The sequence below is a fragment of the Sabethes cyaneus genome, chromosome 3 (assembly GCF_943734655.1).
Source record: "Sabethes cyaneus chromosome 3, idSabCyanKW18_F2, whole genome shotgun sequence".
Taxonomy (NCBI): Eukaryota; Metazoa; Arthropoda; class Insecta; order Diptera; family Culicidae; genus Sabethes; species Sabethes cyaneus.
In genome coordinates, this window is record NC_071355.1 from 169,665,521 (window position 1) to 169,684,803 (window position 19,283).

Consider the following 19,283-nt stretch of genomic DNA (forward strand, 5'->3'; position numbering starts at 1 on the left):
ACTGTTGCTTTGATTTTTTACGAAAGGAATTTACCTTATAAACGAATTATTATGGTAAGTTATGGGAGTTTTTTTCGTCGTGCGTAGAAATTTCAATAAGATCGTGGATAGACTTACAATTGAAAAAATTCCGATTGGCTCTAAAACGGCCGAATTTTCAAGCATCGTTGACTGTGACGTTTTTCAGAAATACGATAAAAATATAATCTAGAAAAACTTTTTCAGAAAACCCCACTGTACACACTGTACATCTCCTGTATTTCTCAATGCGATGAAATGATTATTTTTTTCTCAGATGTCATTACTTACATGTACAAAGATTTCAATTCACTGTGGTCCAAAAGGGCAAAAAGTAGAACTTTTTCCTATCGTCTTTTGATTTCATTTTAGCAATTGACACTATTGTCTTTGAAACATATTCGTATGAATCCCCCCCATAGTCTGAAATTATCAAAAGTTAGTCTTGGCTTACTATGTAAAAATCAGAAAACCAACTTTTTGCGTTAGGTGATAGGTACATGGTTTTTCAGACCAAATTGCAGAAAATGTAAAAACAAACAACTTTGCTGAAGAAATTGAATTTGTATCGCCTTCGGATACAGAGTTATAGAGCATTATCGTTGTTCGTTGAAGTTCGTTGTTCGTTGAAGATCAGTTTTTCAAATGATCTGTTTTTACGTCCATTCATCATCATACGCGATCAATCAAAGTGAGCTGAGATCTATTTAAATGCTTTTTTTCATTAAAGAATTCCTAGCAGCCAAATTTCCAACGTTTCTTCGTGCGACGAAGAAGAAAATGTCGACTAATCGTTTCAATTTCCGTCATTCATAAAACGAAAATAACTCACGCAACGCATTGTTGTTATTCTGCAGCCGGGCAAACTTGCATAACCTTCAGAAATTTTGCAGAATAACATTTGTCATGCAGTCCTACACAAATACATGCGCACTAGCTTCGTAAACATTGTTGTGATTTTTAGTTCGGATGATGAAAAATTTTGATGGACGGATTTTCAAACGGTACGACGAATTTAAGATATAAAGTCAGTTGCGCAATTTCATTCAAATGCTTTATTAATCGCTTTAAGTGAATTCAAAGGGCACGGATCGGAAAGTTAGTGTGTTTGAGTCAAAACAGCAGCATTGCTTTTGGAGTATTCATTAAATCCACCTAAGAAATGATGAAAATTAGAGTGGCTTTCCTTACTACGACGGGAATTAGAGATAAACCCTACGTCGTCGTCAAAAATTATTAGACGGTTTTAGAAAATTTGAAATAACTTCTTTTCTTTCAACATCCCCTTTTTACGTCTAAAATTTGAATTAACGTCCTCTCGTTTTACGTTCAAAATTTGTATTAACGTCCTCTTTTTTACGATCGATTTTTTTACATCCGCTAATAGTGGACGTAAAACGAGATTTGAGTGTACTTAACTTTTATTAGATGTATTTTACAAGAATTTGTTGTTCTAAAGATTTATCGAACCAATCAACAAACGTTTTTGCTGAACGTTTGCTGAGGGCCGCATATCGCTAGGAGCTTTCCATTCCATGTATTTGTATTTGCGTGAAGGATAGGAAAAATAAAGCTTAAATATACACTTTGAGTTCCAAGATCTTATTACGGCAAGCAGGTTAGTTGAACTGATTTTATTTTTTTGTGATGATTTCTCGAGTCTATGGGAGCATGTTGGTACGCTGAAGAAGGAAAAGGAAGGGTGATATTCGGTGCCATACTGACTGCCATATATGTACTCTGACGACCTTCCCTTCCTTATCGACAGACTTCGCAGCCGGCTATTAGAGTACAGGACAGCTACGGGACTAGTGCAAAAATCCTATACTAACTATCTAGCAGCACCGCCTAGCCGAGATTCGAACATACGACGACTGGCTTGTTAGACTAGTATCGTACCTCGAAAACAATTAAGCGGCAACTTCACTGCAAAAGTTTTTGAATTTTCTATATTACAGTGAATGTACCAAAAAGTTAACTGTTTTTGGGTTTTGTATGTATGGGAAAAAGTCCCACCCCCTTATTCGTTGTAAAATCGGCGGTTTACATTAAAGTTTATTGCTAAAACGTCAATATTCATGGTAACTTCAGTGTAACTTACAGAGCTTTTCACAGTTTCAATGTGGTTTTTTGATGTTTTCTTACAGGGAAATTCAATATTTTTTCGCTGTACATTTTTATTCGGGAAGTTGTGGTTGTGGATGCTGCTGCTGCTTCAAAACAAAGAAGCAGGATAAACGTATGCCGGTTGCGTAGTGCTGGCTTCTTGACATTGAAACACTATTGAAATGACATAAAAGTAAGAAAACCAAAACCATTATCGTCTTCCAATCGCTGCTCGACTTCCGGACTGATTACAATAACTTTCTGCTTCGGTCTAAGTTTGGACCCCATCAGTGGTCATCCGACTTAGATATCGTCGATTGGAAGTTTATTGTACAAGCTTCACTTTTGATGGTGTTTTTTGCTTTAGCAAATTTTAGGTGCTACATTCCGATTTGGAGACTTGATCTTCTGTTTTTTTTTACGACAGACTTCACAGTTAGCTGTAAGAATGCAGGACAATCGTTGGGGTAGTGCAACGATTCTATTGACTCTACACAGTTACAGTATAACTATAAGTTACAGTCTAAAATTATTATCTATTGGCATACATAAATACTAGCGTGCTTTCAAACCTAGTGCTAAACTTAATATACTATATCTTAAAGGTAAACCTATAAAAATATTAATATTATAATAATATAATGCTGACTAACCTAGAACAGTCCTAACCTCAGCAACCAACCTGAACAGTCAGAAGAAAGGCCAGTAAATTATAAAGAGCCACTGAAGAGCTGTTATTAAATTTTAATATGGTTCTGCTGAACAAAATTAATCGTAAAACTCACCATAAGGGTGCAATCAAACTAAGGATTATATTCCACTTACCAGTGCATCTGAAAGCATAGTATTCGAGAACTGTAAAAAATGGCATCCATGAACCATTTTCTAAATAAGATTATGAGGTGAAATGAAAATGAATTATGAAAAATATTTTAAAAAATATTCGCATCACATGGAGATTGTGAAAGGATCAAACCTCATACATATCGCATGGTTTCAAATTATTGATACATTTTGAAAATGTTATGTATGCATGAATCGATCAATTCTGCGTGCATTCTTATTGTGTAATTAATAACGAAGATAAAGAAGACAAAAAAACACAAAAGAAGACACAACCTAATGAATTGTGTTACGGTCTGATAATTTTCTTCTTCAATTTCCTCGAAATAAAACAAAACGATAGTGTTCTTTACTTCGCTGGAGCACAATGAAGGGTTTGACCATAATTATGAGGGAGTGCGCCGTGCCGTACTATGTGGGTGCGGGCGGACCGCTGTTGGCTCCTCTTTGACTGGGTGTCGTGTATAATTGAACAGGTCACCGTCTACCGATATTTTTGTCTCGCTTTGCATAGTGACTCGTTTATGTTGCATGAACTTATGTACCTTTATTGTTTCATTAGCGAACGCTAACTGTAATCGGTGTTGGCAGTCAGTGGTGGGTTGAACCATGAAATCGATTTCGAAGGGATAATTGATACACTAATAATCAATAGGAGTGTAGATTACTGAACGGTGATTTAAGAATGTATATTTGACCGTTGTTTATTGTTGCAGTTATAAATTTAGTACGTAGTACAATTTCTATTTTTTTAACGTGTTTTTTTTTGTGTTTAACGTTTAAGCGTTCTTTGAACATTGAACATTTATTCTACAAAAGCATAATTGTTCAGTAATGAAATCGCTCGATTGCGTATTATGAACAGAGCGGACGGAAATAATTGCAGGCAACTATTCAAGACACTTTAACTGTCACATGAAAGCAAATAGATCGCACCAACGATGCTATTGTAAGTGAAACTTCGCCAAAGGGTGTAATAGTGGGTTCAACAGTCCCGAATGACGAGTTCGACGTCTTATGCTCACCAAACCGGTGGTGGATCATGGCATTAGATATCGTGCATGGACATATATGGAGCAGATTGCAAAACAAGTTTCACTGTTGGTGAATGCCGGGTTTCTGTTCCTCCTACACGTTGCAGAGTGACTTTCACACCATGCGGTGTGCTTCCGTGCTTCGTAAATTTTCTTCTTACTGTAGGCGAATGGATTGTGTCGCAAAGATAGGTTTACATGAGATTTATTTTACAATTGTGCATAAACATCTGACGGTGTTTGCTGTTTTGCATACTAACATCACTAGGTAGTATATTGTATAAGAGTCGACTGAAAGTTTGGATTAATGCTTAAAGTACGGAAGTCAAAACTATTTTTGCGTCCAGATATTGGTATTAACGATTCTACATTCCTGGTTGTTTGCTGACTTCCTAGAATGACTGTTTCATGAGTATGATAATGTTATATCTAAGTTTTCGGGTATTTTTGGTTTTGTTTTTTAACATATTTAAATGTTAAATGCTTTTTAAGTGTCTTAGTAGAATACAAAATTAAACGAAAGAAGTCTTTTGTGCCCTTCACAGACTGAAATCCGAAAACAAACACTGATGAAGCCTGCAATGTCGTGAATAAAATAAATAGTAGAATTGAATCGTGAAAAAGTTATCTCTCATTTAACTTTTAAATGTGTCATGAGATTACATACATTAAGAAGGCAAGTGTCTCCCAGGCAAATGTTACCCAAGCAAGCAATGCCGGAGAAATCTAAACCTAGTAATTTTGTCACATTCGATTTATTATATTAATCAAGATATTACATAAGAAAGAGAATAATCATAAAAAAACTTAATCGTGCCTTTATATTCTAATCTAACCTTTGTGAGTTGTTAGAAGCGATTCTAAAGTTTCCTCCGCTGTACGACGATGCCTTTGCCTTTTACATTTTTTCCCATGTAAACATAATTTGCGATAATATTGCATCTGTTTTGTTTGCCAGTGTGGTTTAGGGCCTACGTTTTATGTCTAGCCAAGGAGTAGTAAACTAATGAGTTCGTTCTAATCGTTCTATGTATTTTATGCTGGTCTCCTTTTCTTTATGTAAAATCTAATGCGGCGGAGTCTGCTCAACATTTTTTATGTAATAAGGAAGACCTGGTGAACAGGTGGTGAACAACCTGGTGACAGGGAGAGGAAGAATTTTTGTTTTGTATCCTAAATTAAAAAAGAGGATTTGACAGTTTTATGCTCCAATGCTTTATCGAGTAAACAAAGAACGATGAACGTGAAGGTGGTATAGCAGTCAAAACTCATTAAACTCAACCTTGTGATATCTAATACAGGGATACCTCGGTATAAGACAATCTCGTTATAAAACAACCTTGATATAAGACCATTTTTGTCTTATATCGAACATATCCTTTTAACATAGCTGGTAACGATACTAGAGCTAATTTTCCATTCCAAAATCGGCGCCATAAAGATGTTCATTATTTCAAAATAACCCCAAAAATTGTAGAAAAATAGTTCAAACAGTAATAAATAGTTCAGAAAATGTAAATACAAAACACAGAGCAAAATTGGCGACCGCTAATGCAATTTTTTTTTTGGAAAAAAACATATTTCGTTATAAGACAACTTTTTGAAATTATAAATTGTCGAAGTATCCCTGTAGATGGGGCGAATCTGTGAATCGATCCGAAATCCTTCGCTTCGTCGATTCGGCCCTAAATTTACCTATTTATTCACTATGAACGTATATGTGTTTGAATCATGTCTTTTAAAAAGCGTATGTAGAATCGGATTTCAATTTTGAGATTAAAGCAAGCCTTAAATGAAGGAGAGTAAAGTTCACATTAAATCAAAAATCTGGATCATTTCAGGTTCTGTACACAACTTTAGTCATGGCGTAGCAATTCAATAACTTCGCTAACTCGAAAGTCTCAACGGCGCAGCACCGTTTAAAGCTTTAGCAACGGCCACTTGAAAAGTTTTAAAACTTTTTAAACGGCGTCCTTCAATAAGAAAATGGTGTCAAGCGGATATATATCGTGACTGAAGAGAAGTCGCGGCACCATTAATACGTGCCTCCCTCGAGTCTATGGACCTGCATAGCCTAGATTTACCAAATAGGAAAATGTAGGCTATGCGCTTTTCACATGCAGAGATGACCCTTTTCTTTGATCTCTTTCTATAACCTGTACATACTAGGAAGTGTCGATGGTCTGTCCTTGAAGTGAAAACTCTTTGTAGAAGGCCAACCCGTTTAAGATGTTCAAAATTTCCAACATCGTGCACAGAGATGATTTTTCGCAAGAAACACGTTCTGTTCAGCTAGGATCCTGCTCCAGCATAACACAAACAAGTGAAAATGTCATTTGTCAACCTTTTCACGCATCATTTGCGAAACAAATTGTTAGAAAGGAGATATTACTTATTTATCCGGTTTTGAGATATAGGGGATGGTTCGAACCATGTTCCTCAGCAGAACCGACTGGTGCAAAAACACGACACCTATTTTCAGAGACTCAACCAACGTCTTGAATGATGTAGCAGATATAAATGAGCAAAATACATATATATTTCACACGCGTTGCTCCTTTTCGTCTTTTGACGCCTGTGGGTGGCATACCAAGCAGACGCAGCCATAAGATAGAAGGATCAATATTTTCCGCTCTATACACATACACCAATATGTGTGCAAGCAGACTGCAGACTTGGTCTCGTTTACCTTTTTACGTTTTTTTTGCAAATTTATTGAAGAAGGTTGTTTGTGGGGTATGGACGAATTGGGTAAGGAGACGACAAGGACTTTTCGCTATGTTGGTTTGGTGGATCGTCGCAAAAGAAAAATCCCCGGCGAAGAAGAATGTCCGGCGGAAGGCTTAATTATACAAGGTCTTACCAACGGTGGCCATACTTAATCTTATAATGTTTTGTTTATTTTGATAACGTACCTTAGGAATGTGGGTAAAAAGTTGACGTTCGGCCCAATTTGTTCATTACTGTTAGTGGGACTTTTAGGACAGGTTAGAAATAAATAAAATTAACTGTATTTTATTGTTTGTATCGTATTAATAGCTTCTGGAAAAAATGAAAAACATGACACCTAGGTAACATAAATTTTCGCTTTAGTATCAAAACCGGTAACACTATGATTTCTGTATGGCTTTAAGTTCGCAATTGATGAACATAAAAAAATATTTTCAAAGTCAGCGGAAAATGATTTGGGAGAGCACTTTGTAGGCGGTATTGAGAACGGGGATCTCACAATAGTTCTCAATGCCCAGCATGGTGTTTTTATTGTAGCTCGGGAAGATAATCCCATTCTTCCAATCCTCCGTCGCAGTTCTGTATCCCAAATTCTTACAGTAAGCCAGTGTAGGCCAATGGCAAGCTTTGATGGACCCATCCTAATAAGCATCTCTGCTGCTTCCGCCTTTCGGTCACCGCACGATCGTCTTCTACTCTACCATATAATCTCCCTTGATTTCATCGGGAATACCGAGGTAAAGGCTGTGTACGTGGATAATGCTTATGTTGAAGAACCGACTCTTGATTCTCAGTCTGCACCCCGAAGACCGATTGACCACCAGTCAGTCATCCGTTTACGTAATATTTTGTTACTAGTCCTCTGTTTCACTGAGTGGTGAACCATCGTGCATAGCACTGTTTATAGTCCTAAACTGGTACAAGCACGATGATCGGCCGCCCCTTAAATGGGGATCAGACGCCGTTTTCAACCGCTCCTAACATGTAGAATAAACCCTAAGGAGCTCGAATCCCCCTTCCTCCCCCCCCCCCCCCTTCACAGCATACGTTCCAACGTAGTTAGTTACCCGATATCCATGGTTGCTCGTATCCCGGTTGGTACCACGAAGAATACGAAACAAGTATAAATGAATTGAAGTTATTAGATAAGAGATTGATATTTCATTCCTATAGGTACAGGAGGCACTGACGGTTAACAACTGATTTAGTATTATTACATTTATTATTAAATATTAATTGCTGTAATAACTTATATTACATACTTTTTTTACTATATGAATTATAAGAACAATCCTTTATGATTATGTTATAACGGAGTAATTCGCCGACAAGAAAAAACATTCTTTTAATTGAAAATTCTCCATGAACGTCTCAAAACTAACAATTTATAAAACAATTTCAAGCCATAAATCCCCGAACTCAATTCACTAAAAAAAGCCAGATATTTTATGATTCCGCAATTGCGTTGCGGCTACGGTAGCATTAAAGAGATTACTGTTTTAATTTCGTGACTGTCATCCTTGGCCAGCAAAAAGCGAGCAGTTTTGCGTCTCGAAAAGAAACGACAATGCGGGTCGAAAACTATAACCTCATAGCCGGTGTGGTGTGCTGTTTATTGGTACAAATTATGACAAACTTCCTTCGGGGAGCAATGGGATTGTCCCTGCCAACCTGATGATTATATGGATATAGGTATGCTGATTTGTTGAAATAGTTTACCAATGATTGCCGCGGTAACAACCAGCCAAGGCAACACATTTGATTACACGTATAATTTGGCACTAGTTTAGAATATTGATGAGGGCTTATTTAAGAACGATTTAAAATGGGGGATTTACCGCTTTTTATCGTTGCCAAATGTACGCAGTCCCATTCATGCTGACATTAACAAAGGCATGACATATGAAAGAAAATTCAAATTGAAAGTAGCTTTCCGTTCAAATACCGTGAAAGATTTTTTTCTTACGGAATTCTCACTCTTCCTCCTTCTCCAGCTACGGAAATCCGATGCCAGGAAAAGTCCAAAGGTGGCCTGTGCTACGAAGTAATTCTGGCGGAGCCTGCCATTAACGTGATAGTGCCGAAACTGCCACCGACGCCGGGAAAACCGGTGTCGGCCGAAGAGATCGACGAGAAACTGAAGGCAGCCGAAGAACGGCGTCTCTCGCTGGAGGCCAAAAAGATGGCTGACTGGTCCGCTAAGATGGCGAAAATTGAAGAAGCCAGCCGTAAGAAAGACGAACTAGACAAAGAATTCAAGACTCACGCCAAGGAAACTCTGGAGCAGAAAATGGAACAGTACGAGGAAAAGCGGGAAGCGCAGATTACTGAGTTGAAGGAGAAATTGAAGGTAGGCAAAAAACCAAAGTATAACAAAGTAAAAATACAAAGTATTGTACTTTTTTGACCGCACCCATTTATCTTACAGATGCACGCAGCTGAAATAGAAAAGACCCGACATAGTTTGGAGCATACAAAATCGGAGGAACTCAAGATGCAGCTGGAAGATAAACTACGAACTGCTGCTTCATTACGAGATGATAAGATTAAGAAAATTTTGGACCGGCTAAAGGAACATGTAAGTCAACAAACACATATATTTCTGAATAATACATAGTCATGAGGTGCACTGATATCTGTACAGAATTGATTATGTTTTTGTAATAAGGTAGACTTAAAACAATATAATTTGTGTTTGATCACATATTATTTTTTTAGGAAATTTATTTAAGTGTCTTATCTATTGTTTCTGTTTTCTTTTCATGTTTGATACACCATTAAAAATACACCTTTGACACGTTGCCATATCATCAACTTGTGAAATGTATTGTATATTGTTACAATGCAACGTAATGTGATATCTTGTTTGGATGTTACGCAAACCATTTCGATCGGTTGGATGCATTAAAACTCTTCTCAAATCTACAATTACATGATCATCATCATCACCATTTATCATGTTCATTACTATCATCACTGCGAAATCTATCATCTTCACCATCACCACTATCAGAACACGGAAAAAGTAAAAGAGGTGCGTACTACAGCGGACCTGCTCGAAACGCAGAAAACGGAGGAGAAAACCCGCATCATTGAGAATAAGTTATCCACCGCCGAACAGAACCGTGAGAAGGAGCTCCAGAAAAAATTGGAAAATATTCGCAAACACGTATGTTTTTATTTACCAAATATATTTAATATTACGGGCGACAATAGGGACATGAAACGACAGCAAATTTTTCATATACTATATTTTGGAAACATAAATCACATTTCACGCACAAAATGACGACAAGCATTATTCTGCAGGCTCATATTTCAGTCGTCTCCATTATTCAATTGAACTATTCGCATTGCTATTATTTAAACTTAATTTGGTTTTGATTCAAAAAATTAGGTTTATATTTTCATTTTTCATCCTATTTTTACCTTTCGTAAGGACCGTTGTATATTGAAAAGAAAATTGAAAAAAAGTGAACTGGAGTAGGCGATAGTGGGATTATGAAAAAAATAGTTTTCATATGGGATTTGAACCCCGTTAATGAGTAAAACGGGTTTGAAATTTTATTTGTGTTTCTTAGATTGATGTGCATGCAGGCTCGAAAACTATCGATTATCGTTTAATGATGGCACACGACTGTTCGTTAGTTTTCCGGTGGTTTTGCCTGAATTGTTAAAAAAATTTGCTTCAATTTTGATTTAAATTTTTGTATTCTATGAAGCTTAGTTTAAGAGCTACGAATTTGTTAAATAAGCAATTTCTGAAAAAATTGGAAAATTTTCCTTTGATTTTTTCTCTGTCTCTGTCACAATCATCTTTGATTATTTAATATTTATTAACCCATCGCGTAATAAACTTCATAGGTTTTTTGTTCTAATTCCCGCCGTAGTAATTAAAGCCATTCTAATTTTCATCATTTGTTAGATAAATTTAATGAATACTCCAAAAATTCTTGTGCTAATTTGACTAAAACACACTTATCTTCCGATCCGTGAACTTTGAAATCACTGAAAAGCGATTATTAAAGCATATTATTGAAATTACGCAACTGGTTTTTTTTTTCTTAAATTCGTCGTACCGTTTTAGAATCCGTCCTTCAAAATTTTCCATCGTCCGAACTAAAAATCACAACAATGTTTACGAAGCTACCGCGCATGTATTTGTGTAGGACAGCATGACAAATGTTATTCTGCAAAATTTCTGCAGGTCAGACAAGTTTTCCTAGCTGTAGAATAACGACAATGCCTTGTCTGAGTTATTTTCATTTTTGAATGACGGAAATTAAAACGATTAGTCGACATTTTCTTCTTCGTCGCACGCAAAAACATAGGAAATTTGGCTGGTAGGACTTCTTTAATGATAAAAAGTATTTTAATAGATCTCAGCTCACTTTGATTGATCGCGTATGATAGACAACAAAATAAATTAGGAATAACTAGTTTTGCGTTATGGGTCATAAAAATGCTGATATTTTCAATAATTTGTATTGGATAGGACAGGAATAGGCAATTACGATGAAGCAGCAACATACCCTACGTCAGAATATAATGGGTTTAAGACTGTTGCAGGGGTCTTTTATCCCAATGCCCTTCTAGCATATAAAAAAAAAAAAGAAAATAGGCAGAATTTTTGTACCTAATTGAACATTTTAATTAGGTAATCATGTTTTATATTCAAGTGGGGATGTAGGGTACAGAAGGGCTTTTTCAAAAGGTTTCTAAATTCAGCCTATTGGCCTTTTCTTTCGCCAATAAAAATACTTTGCCGACATACAATTTTATTGCTTTATTGCTATTTAATATGGTTTTAACCAATTGGTCATTCACCAACATACAATTTTAATATGTTATAATTATTTTCACAAGATTGTAAGTAATCTACTAGTTTTATTCAAAGAATGTCAAAACCGCCTGTTCTTCCACTAGAAATAGCCCATAGGCCGAAAAAACAGATGCAATCGCTTAATGGGCCGAAAATGCCCTCCCGTGCCCTATATGATTGGTATTTTAACAGCATCGTTATGGGTCTAATGCCTAAAGTAGGAACGCAGTTACGCCATAGCTGATTCGCTAACATCGACGATCACATAATCTAAAGATTACGCTTTACTTTTACTTTCAGGAGCGTCGTGCCGAAATCGTACGCCAAAATAAGGCTGCTTTGTCCACTCAGAAGGGCGATGACAACAGCGTAACAGCATCCTCCGGTTAAGGTCCAACAAGCACAATTTTTCGAGCTTCCTCTTTTAATAACTTTTTATTTAGACATATGCCGTACAAAAAATGGCGCTTTCTCCCCTTTAAAACGAGTGCTGCTTGGTATCACAGAACAAGCAAGCGCAACTAGCAAACTAAAGATTCACCAATCAATGATATAATACACGGATCCAACAGCAAAGTTTGCAAGCTCAGGCATAGAAAAAAAGCCACATCTGTTTTTTGATAAAGCCGTTTAGAAGCAATGTCCGAAACTGCAATGAAGATAGATAGATAGAAAACCAAACATCACTTCTTCAAAAAGATATAATATGCTGATTGAAAAATTAATAATAAATATTATCTTTTCTAAAAAAGCTAAAGAATTGTCAACAAAGGAGGACTACACTGTTAAACACAAATTAAATACAGATAAACTAACAAGCCTGCACGCGACACACACTGTAGTAATGAACAGAGGTAGTACCAACAAAAAATGTTCAATTTTTCTTAAACTATCTGAAAAGCAAACAATAATTACTTATAACGATGCAGTTAAAACTCAACCGGCTTTGTTTTCCCGAAAAGGGACCGTCGGATAATGGATGCTTGTAAACATGATAATAAACTGACACGAAACCTGAGAATCGAAACTATCTGTAAAAGCATTCTACCCCTTTCTATATAACCTGGTAAATCTGTATGTTTCCTGTTAACAATAATAAGCGACATTTCCCGTTTAAACGTGTAACCGATTAATATTATCAATTTGAAATATTTTAATTTGAACGATCTTTTATAAGCAACAATGCAACAATAGCAAAGTAAAAACATACCACTCGACAAAATTAGGTAGACTTGAGAATAACTTAGGCTCTGTTCGCAAATTATGTAACGTAAAATCGCACATGTTGATGCCCTCCTTCCACCCACTTCCTCCTGTGTTACACGTGAAAAAATTCAAAATTATTCTTTCATTTGAACCGAGATGATAAACTTTTGATTTTAACTTTCAACTGTTTTCGTTATAATATACACGGGGTGTATTAATAATACCAGAGTTTTCGTTTCTGAAATTTAACTATTTTCTATTTAACCTATTTTTTCATAGGATTTTGCGTTACATAATTTGTGCAAGAAATTTAAACTTGATATGCGTCCGCTGTGAACATAACAGACTCATGCAGTCAAACAATTTGATTGAGCATGAGGTTGTTATGCTTAAAAATGGTAATACAGCAAGCTTCAAAAACTTCATTCAAAAGGGACTGTTTTGCTTAGAAGGGCAGTATATAGGCTAATGCATATTTTGATCGTCCACGGTGAACCGGAAGTAAAAGACAAAATTGTCACACGTCGTTTGAACCGAACAGCATTGCAAATCACTTATATAACAAAGTTTCTCATTTTTGTGCATTTAAAAGCATATCGACCATTTATCGACCCGTGATCGAAAAAATAAAAACTTGCCATTTATGTTTACATATTTTGAGTAGAAATGTGTGCAAAACCCTAGCCATGATATTCGAGTGCAGCAGTACCGCAACAAACAGTTCCAAAATCGTTGGGTAACTGCTTGCAAACGATTGCTTGTTTGTATAATTCTGCGAATTGTCTAAATTTGTGCCGTAACATATATATATAGTTTTTATCACTTCTGGATGCGATTGAAAGCATTATAAATCGTCTCGTTAAAAATGCCATTATGCGTTGAATTAAGGTCTTCTTAATCTTCTATTTGGCTGCAAGCATGCGGATCTATGCCGAAGCTAAACGGTGCAGAATAGTCGGAAATTAACACTGCGAAAAACAAGAAGTATCAAAATGAAAAAACAAACATTGTGTTGATGTTATAGTTTAGCAAACCATTAAAAATTCATTAAAATTAAACACTAACGAGAAATTAGCATTTATATTATAAAAGAATAAAACTATATACCTGCATTCATATTAAATCGCCTCTGTGCCGCCTTTTTGCATTCAACTTTAATACCAACTAATAATTATCTATAATTATAATTCTACCGTGATGACATATGTGGATCTCCATTTCGTTGATAGTAGGATTCGACGCTATTGTTTTATTACGCGTATATGAAACATATATATTTTGAAGCTTTTAGTTGTGCAAAAAATCTTTAAGACGAGAAACCAGAACGTATTGTGTAGGTATCAGTATTTCAAGGAAAACTTGCCGTGAATTGAACCAAGTTTGGGTTGACTACAAAACAATTATGGCTGTAGAAGTGAAAAGGCTAAGTGCTTGCTTTAGCGTAAAACTGCTGTGCTTTGATATTTTAAAATTCGAGGTTTGTTTTTCTTTTCGTAAACGTTATACCTAATTTTTTTTATAGTTATGCTTAGCAAAGTAGTGTACGAATACGTCGGATAAGTCGGCGACAATTTATTGAAAAAAAACGGTATCTGTCCAATAGAGGACAATAACGCCTCTTATTTGCTGTCTCTTTCAATATTAATGAGTTCTTGAGAAATACTAACAAAAAACAGCGTGCTTAAAGTGAAAAAACTCCTGAACAGCGGAAAAAGTATTTAAATAGCTCAAATACAATGTAAGAATTTATGTACGAATGAACGCGTCAAAACGCATATAGTATGATGGAAAACAGACTGGATAGCTGAAGTTGTAAGACAAAAATAAATATTAACAAGTGCTTAAAAACATTATTTTGATATCGCTTTTCTTCAGTTCGAAGCATGCTAAAAGGATGAAAATACACAAAAAACAACAGAAAGTTGTAAAAAATGCTAATCGGTGGCGAAGAGCAACTTTCTTATTAAGGTTACTCGGTAACAAAAATATATACCCACTTGATCGGAAAATTTAAAAAAAAATACAAAACGTGTATCAAATCTTATCTATTCAAATGCATATACAACTATCATTAATAATGTATTACTATTATATATAGCACAAGCAAGCTTCTGTGATGGGTTTCATTCGTATTCAAAACAAAACAAAAAAGTCAAAACCGAACGATCGTGCAAATTTGATCGATAGAAAACAAAACAAATACTGCTTTGAAGGAGATGTTGTCAGTTTACCACCCGAATGATGGAATAGAAGAGAAAAGAGCGGCTGAAATCAGGACTCATAGTGTTAACGCAAACATAACAAAGAGAACAAAACAAATAACTGCGCATAACACTGAGAAATACTCTGCTGAAATCTATTGAAACTTACAAAATCGTAAAATAAATGATGAAATAAAAAATCGAAGGAAAAAAAAAACAATCAATGTAACATCAAATAACATGTGGAATATCAAAGCTCGAAAATTGATATCAAATAAAAACAACACATCTAACTAAAACTTAGCTCTTTTGCACTCATATATTTTCATTCAAACGAAGGTTTGATCAGTGGTTTGAAATGTGAATGTCCAACTCAGCACTGTCTCTCCAGACATTGCCTCTAAAAAAATAAGTCATATGATGACTAGTTGGCTATTACCGGATATCATCTAATTTTTTAAAATAGCTGGTCGCGGAGTAGCAAGCCTTGTGTATTTTAGTCGTGAATGACAACTTGGTCCACGTAGCTTCGTGGTTAACAGTGTTCATCAGCTAGTAGTCATACCGACTTAAGGAATAAATTCAACATGAGTGTTGTCCAAGTCCAGAAGGCCTTCGAATGCCAGGTAATTACATTTCTTAATGGCTGAAAGTACCAGTAATTTTAAAATGCCTTTGAATTTGAATAGTTTATTGTAACGCCTTATTGACTAAGACATAGGCAAGGTAGGCAGATGTTTTAATGCTACTCTAGAAAGACAAATTTTAAATAGTTTTCTGTGTGATTCAAAGGAGAAATCGCTCAACTAAACTTCCCTTTAACTTGTCGGTTCGAAACGCTTCAACGAGTGGGCAATATGTAGGGTTTTAGTTTCGCGGAACGGTACAGGGTATGAAGCTTATTTTTTGTATTTTTGCGGTAATTCATCAACACCATTGGTATTCCAAAGCAAGCAAACCAAAGTATGGGTGCTACATTCCGTTATCAAAACTTGACCATCTGTTTTTATACAGCAGACTTCGCAGCCAGCTGTTAGAGTGAAGGAAAATTGTGGGGCTTGTTAGGCCAACTGGGAGGCTTTGGAGACTGACTGGGGCACCATTCGTATTCCACAGAGTAGCAATCCGTGTCCATTAGTTCCTTCGCTCTTTTTCAGCGACGTAGTATTACTATTGGGTACCAATTGTTGACTTATGATATCCCTTTAAGCCCGAGCTTACACAATTGTGTGGGTGAGACATGATTACTTTTAAAAAATTTTCCTTTCCTTTCTAAACGTCGTATTTTGACTGAAGTTCGAAAACAGACACTGAGGAAGCCTGCAAGTCGTAGGCGAAATACGTATCTGTCATTGAATAAAATACACATAGTAGAATTAAATTGGATAAGTTTTCTTATTTTTTATTTTTAGGTCGTATTTTGACATATATGGCACCAATCTCTTGTGTAAACATCGTAACTCATAGAAAAAATAGAAAATAGCTGAAAAGAAGTTTTCTTTTGTGCTTGGATTAATTATTGTCTACACTAAAGACTTTTTTTACACGGTTTGTTTTATTCGATTACTTAAGAACGGTGCAACTTAGGGTCCCTTTACAAACTACGTGACGAATGTCGGGCCTCTCCTAAATGTATTGAGAAATAAATTAATAGTACCTTAGTTTTCCCGTTCTTAATAAACGAAAAAACAAACCGTGTAAAAAAGTACTTGAGTGTAGTGTTCAAAATCTTGTGAAAACAGCAAAAAGTTTTATCTGTAGTATTTTCTTATTGGATGCGTATTTCGAAATTGCTTGGATAAAAAATTATTGGTAATAAGTATTTCTAATTTATGTAATTAAAAATTTACGGGAAATAACTTTTACAACTTACTTATGGACATTGTTATTCATACCTACACAATTGTGTAGGTTCGGTCTTATTGTATACCTACTTTTACCTTTACGTTCCCGCCGGGACTTCAAAAATTAGTGTACTTGCCGTTACACTTTTGGCTCTATCTTTACTATTTTTTGATCGATTTTATACAACTTGTCTTCAAAGAACCACCTTAGATTGACCTTCAATGAAAAAATATATTAGTAAATTTTGGATCCATTTTCCCGGAGATATTCCAGATCGCGGCGGGATTATTTTTGCACGTCATAAGTAGCAGATGAAATAAAACGAAATCTGCTACTGCCATCTCATTTTGAGTAAGTAAGAATGAATACATTATACTGTAGAGCATTCGTTCATGCTCCACACTACGGAACTTCCGTTCAGAGTACTACCGGAACCTAAAACTGGTCATTGTAAAGTTGTAAAATAATAAAGAAGTGTGGCAAATGATGTATTCAACTACGGGATTTTCTAAGACAAATTCTTGGATCAACATTTGAATGTTTTAAGCCAATCTGGACGTTCCGGTATATCTGTTGTATTAAGGTTAGTAAAAACTTGACTTGCAAAAAGTTGCGTGTATTTCCATAGCTACGCAGCGACCGTTCCGTTGCTGCAGAAGCTGAAGTCTATGAGCCTCGAAGCGATGATCTCGCTCTATACTAAACGGGGTCAACCCTATTCAATTCTGTGGACTTATTCACACAAAATAATTAGGTTTTCATGTTTTGTTTTTTCAAAGCCTGGTTTGGTCTAAAAAGGGTAAAAAATGTTAAAAATAGGGGAAAATGAGCAAAATGGAGCACTTCCCGATGACAAACAGGAAAGCGGTGGGCACCATGCGATTCTCCGGAAAATTTTACATAAGATCACCTACATTTTATCAGACTGCAGGCCATATCTTAATTGCGTCCGTTCTTTCGGCTCGTTTTTGCCCATAGTGCAATGGTATAAGACAAGGCCGAACCCACACAATTGTGTAGGTTTCTAAATTTAGCAAACATTTATTGTAATATGTAGAATACACTGGTTTTGGTATCTTGAGAGATAAAAAAAATTTATTTTGATACAAAAACCAAAAATATCGTAACTAAAACCCTCCGTGCTTAAAGGGATATACTGATGACCTGAAGGTTCCAATTAATTACGTATGTTGAGTCGAGTAAATGAAATACATAACGAAGCAATATTGTCAGGTCCTGCAGCTAACGAATTCTCAAATTACCAATGGCTATTTCGGCAACATCATCTACAGATGTTTCATGACAACTATGTTGTTGCCTGCGAAAAAGACACTCTGCTGTATGCAATACGTATTATACGCAACAAAAGCAATCCTAATCATGTGGCAATTTGACAGTTTTTCCTCGGGTTTTCTGTCAAGTTTCCTCAACGTAGTAAAAGCCGTATGTATTGTGTATGGGCCTTTACACTGTGTCGGCAGCGGCAGTGTTTGGTGGTTACCAAGGTAACGTTGGTAACTTTTGTACGCCAGACCTTAGGTCAAAGCAAACTGGTCTTTTTCTTAAGGTTTTTGCTGTTTGTCCTTTTTGTTCAAGTTGCTGATAAAGTATTGTCTTTAACCAGCCGACTGGTGACAAAGACAAAGCGCATGTGTGTATCAAAATATATTCTCATCGAAAGTTGTCCTGTGAATCCTAATCCGAATGTCTGAAAGTGTGAATAGATATTCATTTGTCCTAATATATTGTTATCGTGATACATTCTGGTTCCTACGCACGACTTAAATATAAGTGTATTTTAGTCGTGGTTCCCACGTATGTTTATTTTATAGACAGAGAATAACTGGTTTATCGCTCTTCGTTTGTGTCGGTTATTTCTGCGTATGAACAATGATATTTTGATTCCCTGGTGTTAAGTGTTGTTGGCCGACTCTATTTGAGTCACTGTTGAAACACTGTTGCACCTGCTACCTTTTTTGTTAGGATAGCATGTAGTACTAAACTAATAAATGAATAAAAAGCTGTTTTTAAAAAAGTACAATAACAAAATTATTAATATTTTTTGAAATGGTGGTTCTACAATTGATGGAGGGACGGTAGGGGAAAGTAATGAAAATTTATTTTTTTTGGAGTGGTGGTGAAAGAGCGGGAAGGTGAGGGGGGAGGAGGTTATTGGTAGCTACGCTTAACAAGTAGTCGTTGTGACTCCTACCTTTTGTCCAATGCTGGAAGGTGCATGGGTCGAACCAAGCTATAAACTAAGATTATAACCGGATTTGAACCCACAACACCCGCCAAGGCATGTGGTTCGCTGGTACCCGTGTACCTATGAACCGCAGAGGCGCTGGATAAAACGAGACTGCGCAACCTCCTTGTTAAAGTGGCGACGTATGCGGTTGGGCTACCGTCCCTCTATCAATTGTAGAACCACCGCTTCAAAAAATATTAATATTAATGCCTGACCGCATTTCAAGTTCA

The 19,283-nt window shown here is 36.0% G+C and overlaps 1 protein-coding gene across 1 annotated transcript in view; it reads left to right on the plus strand.

The window, feature by feature from the left end:
- LOC128741180 (GYF domain-containing protein gyf-1) overlaps positions 1-15,236 on the plus strand; it is a 45,558-nt gene extending 30,322 nt beyond the window's left edge. The window contains exons 3-6 of the mRNA XM_053836798.1: positions 8,726-9,081; positions 9,160-9,309; positions 9,745-9,900; positions 11,854-15,236. Of these exons, the coding sequence (XP_053692773.1) occupies positions 8,726-9,081; positions 9,160-9,309; positions 9,745-9,900; positions 11,854-11,943 (752 nt within the window). The 3' untranslated portion in view covers positions 11,944-15,236. The remainder of the gene's footprint in view (positions 1-8,725; positions 9,082-9,159; positions 9,310-9,744; positions 9,901-11,853) is intronic.
- The last annotated feature ends 4,047 nt before the right edge of the window (positions 15,237-19,283 follow it).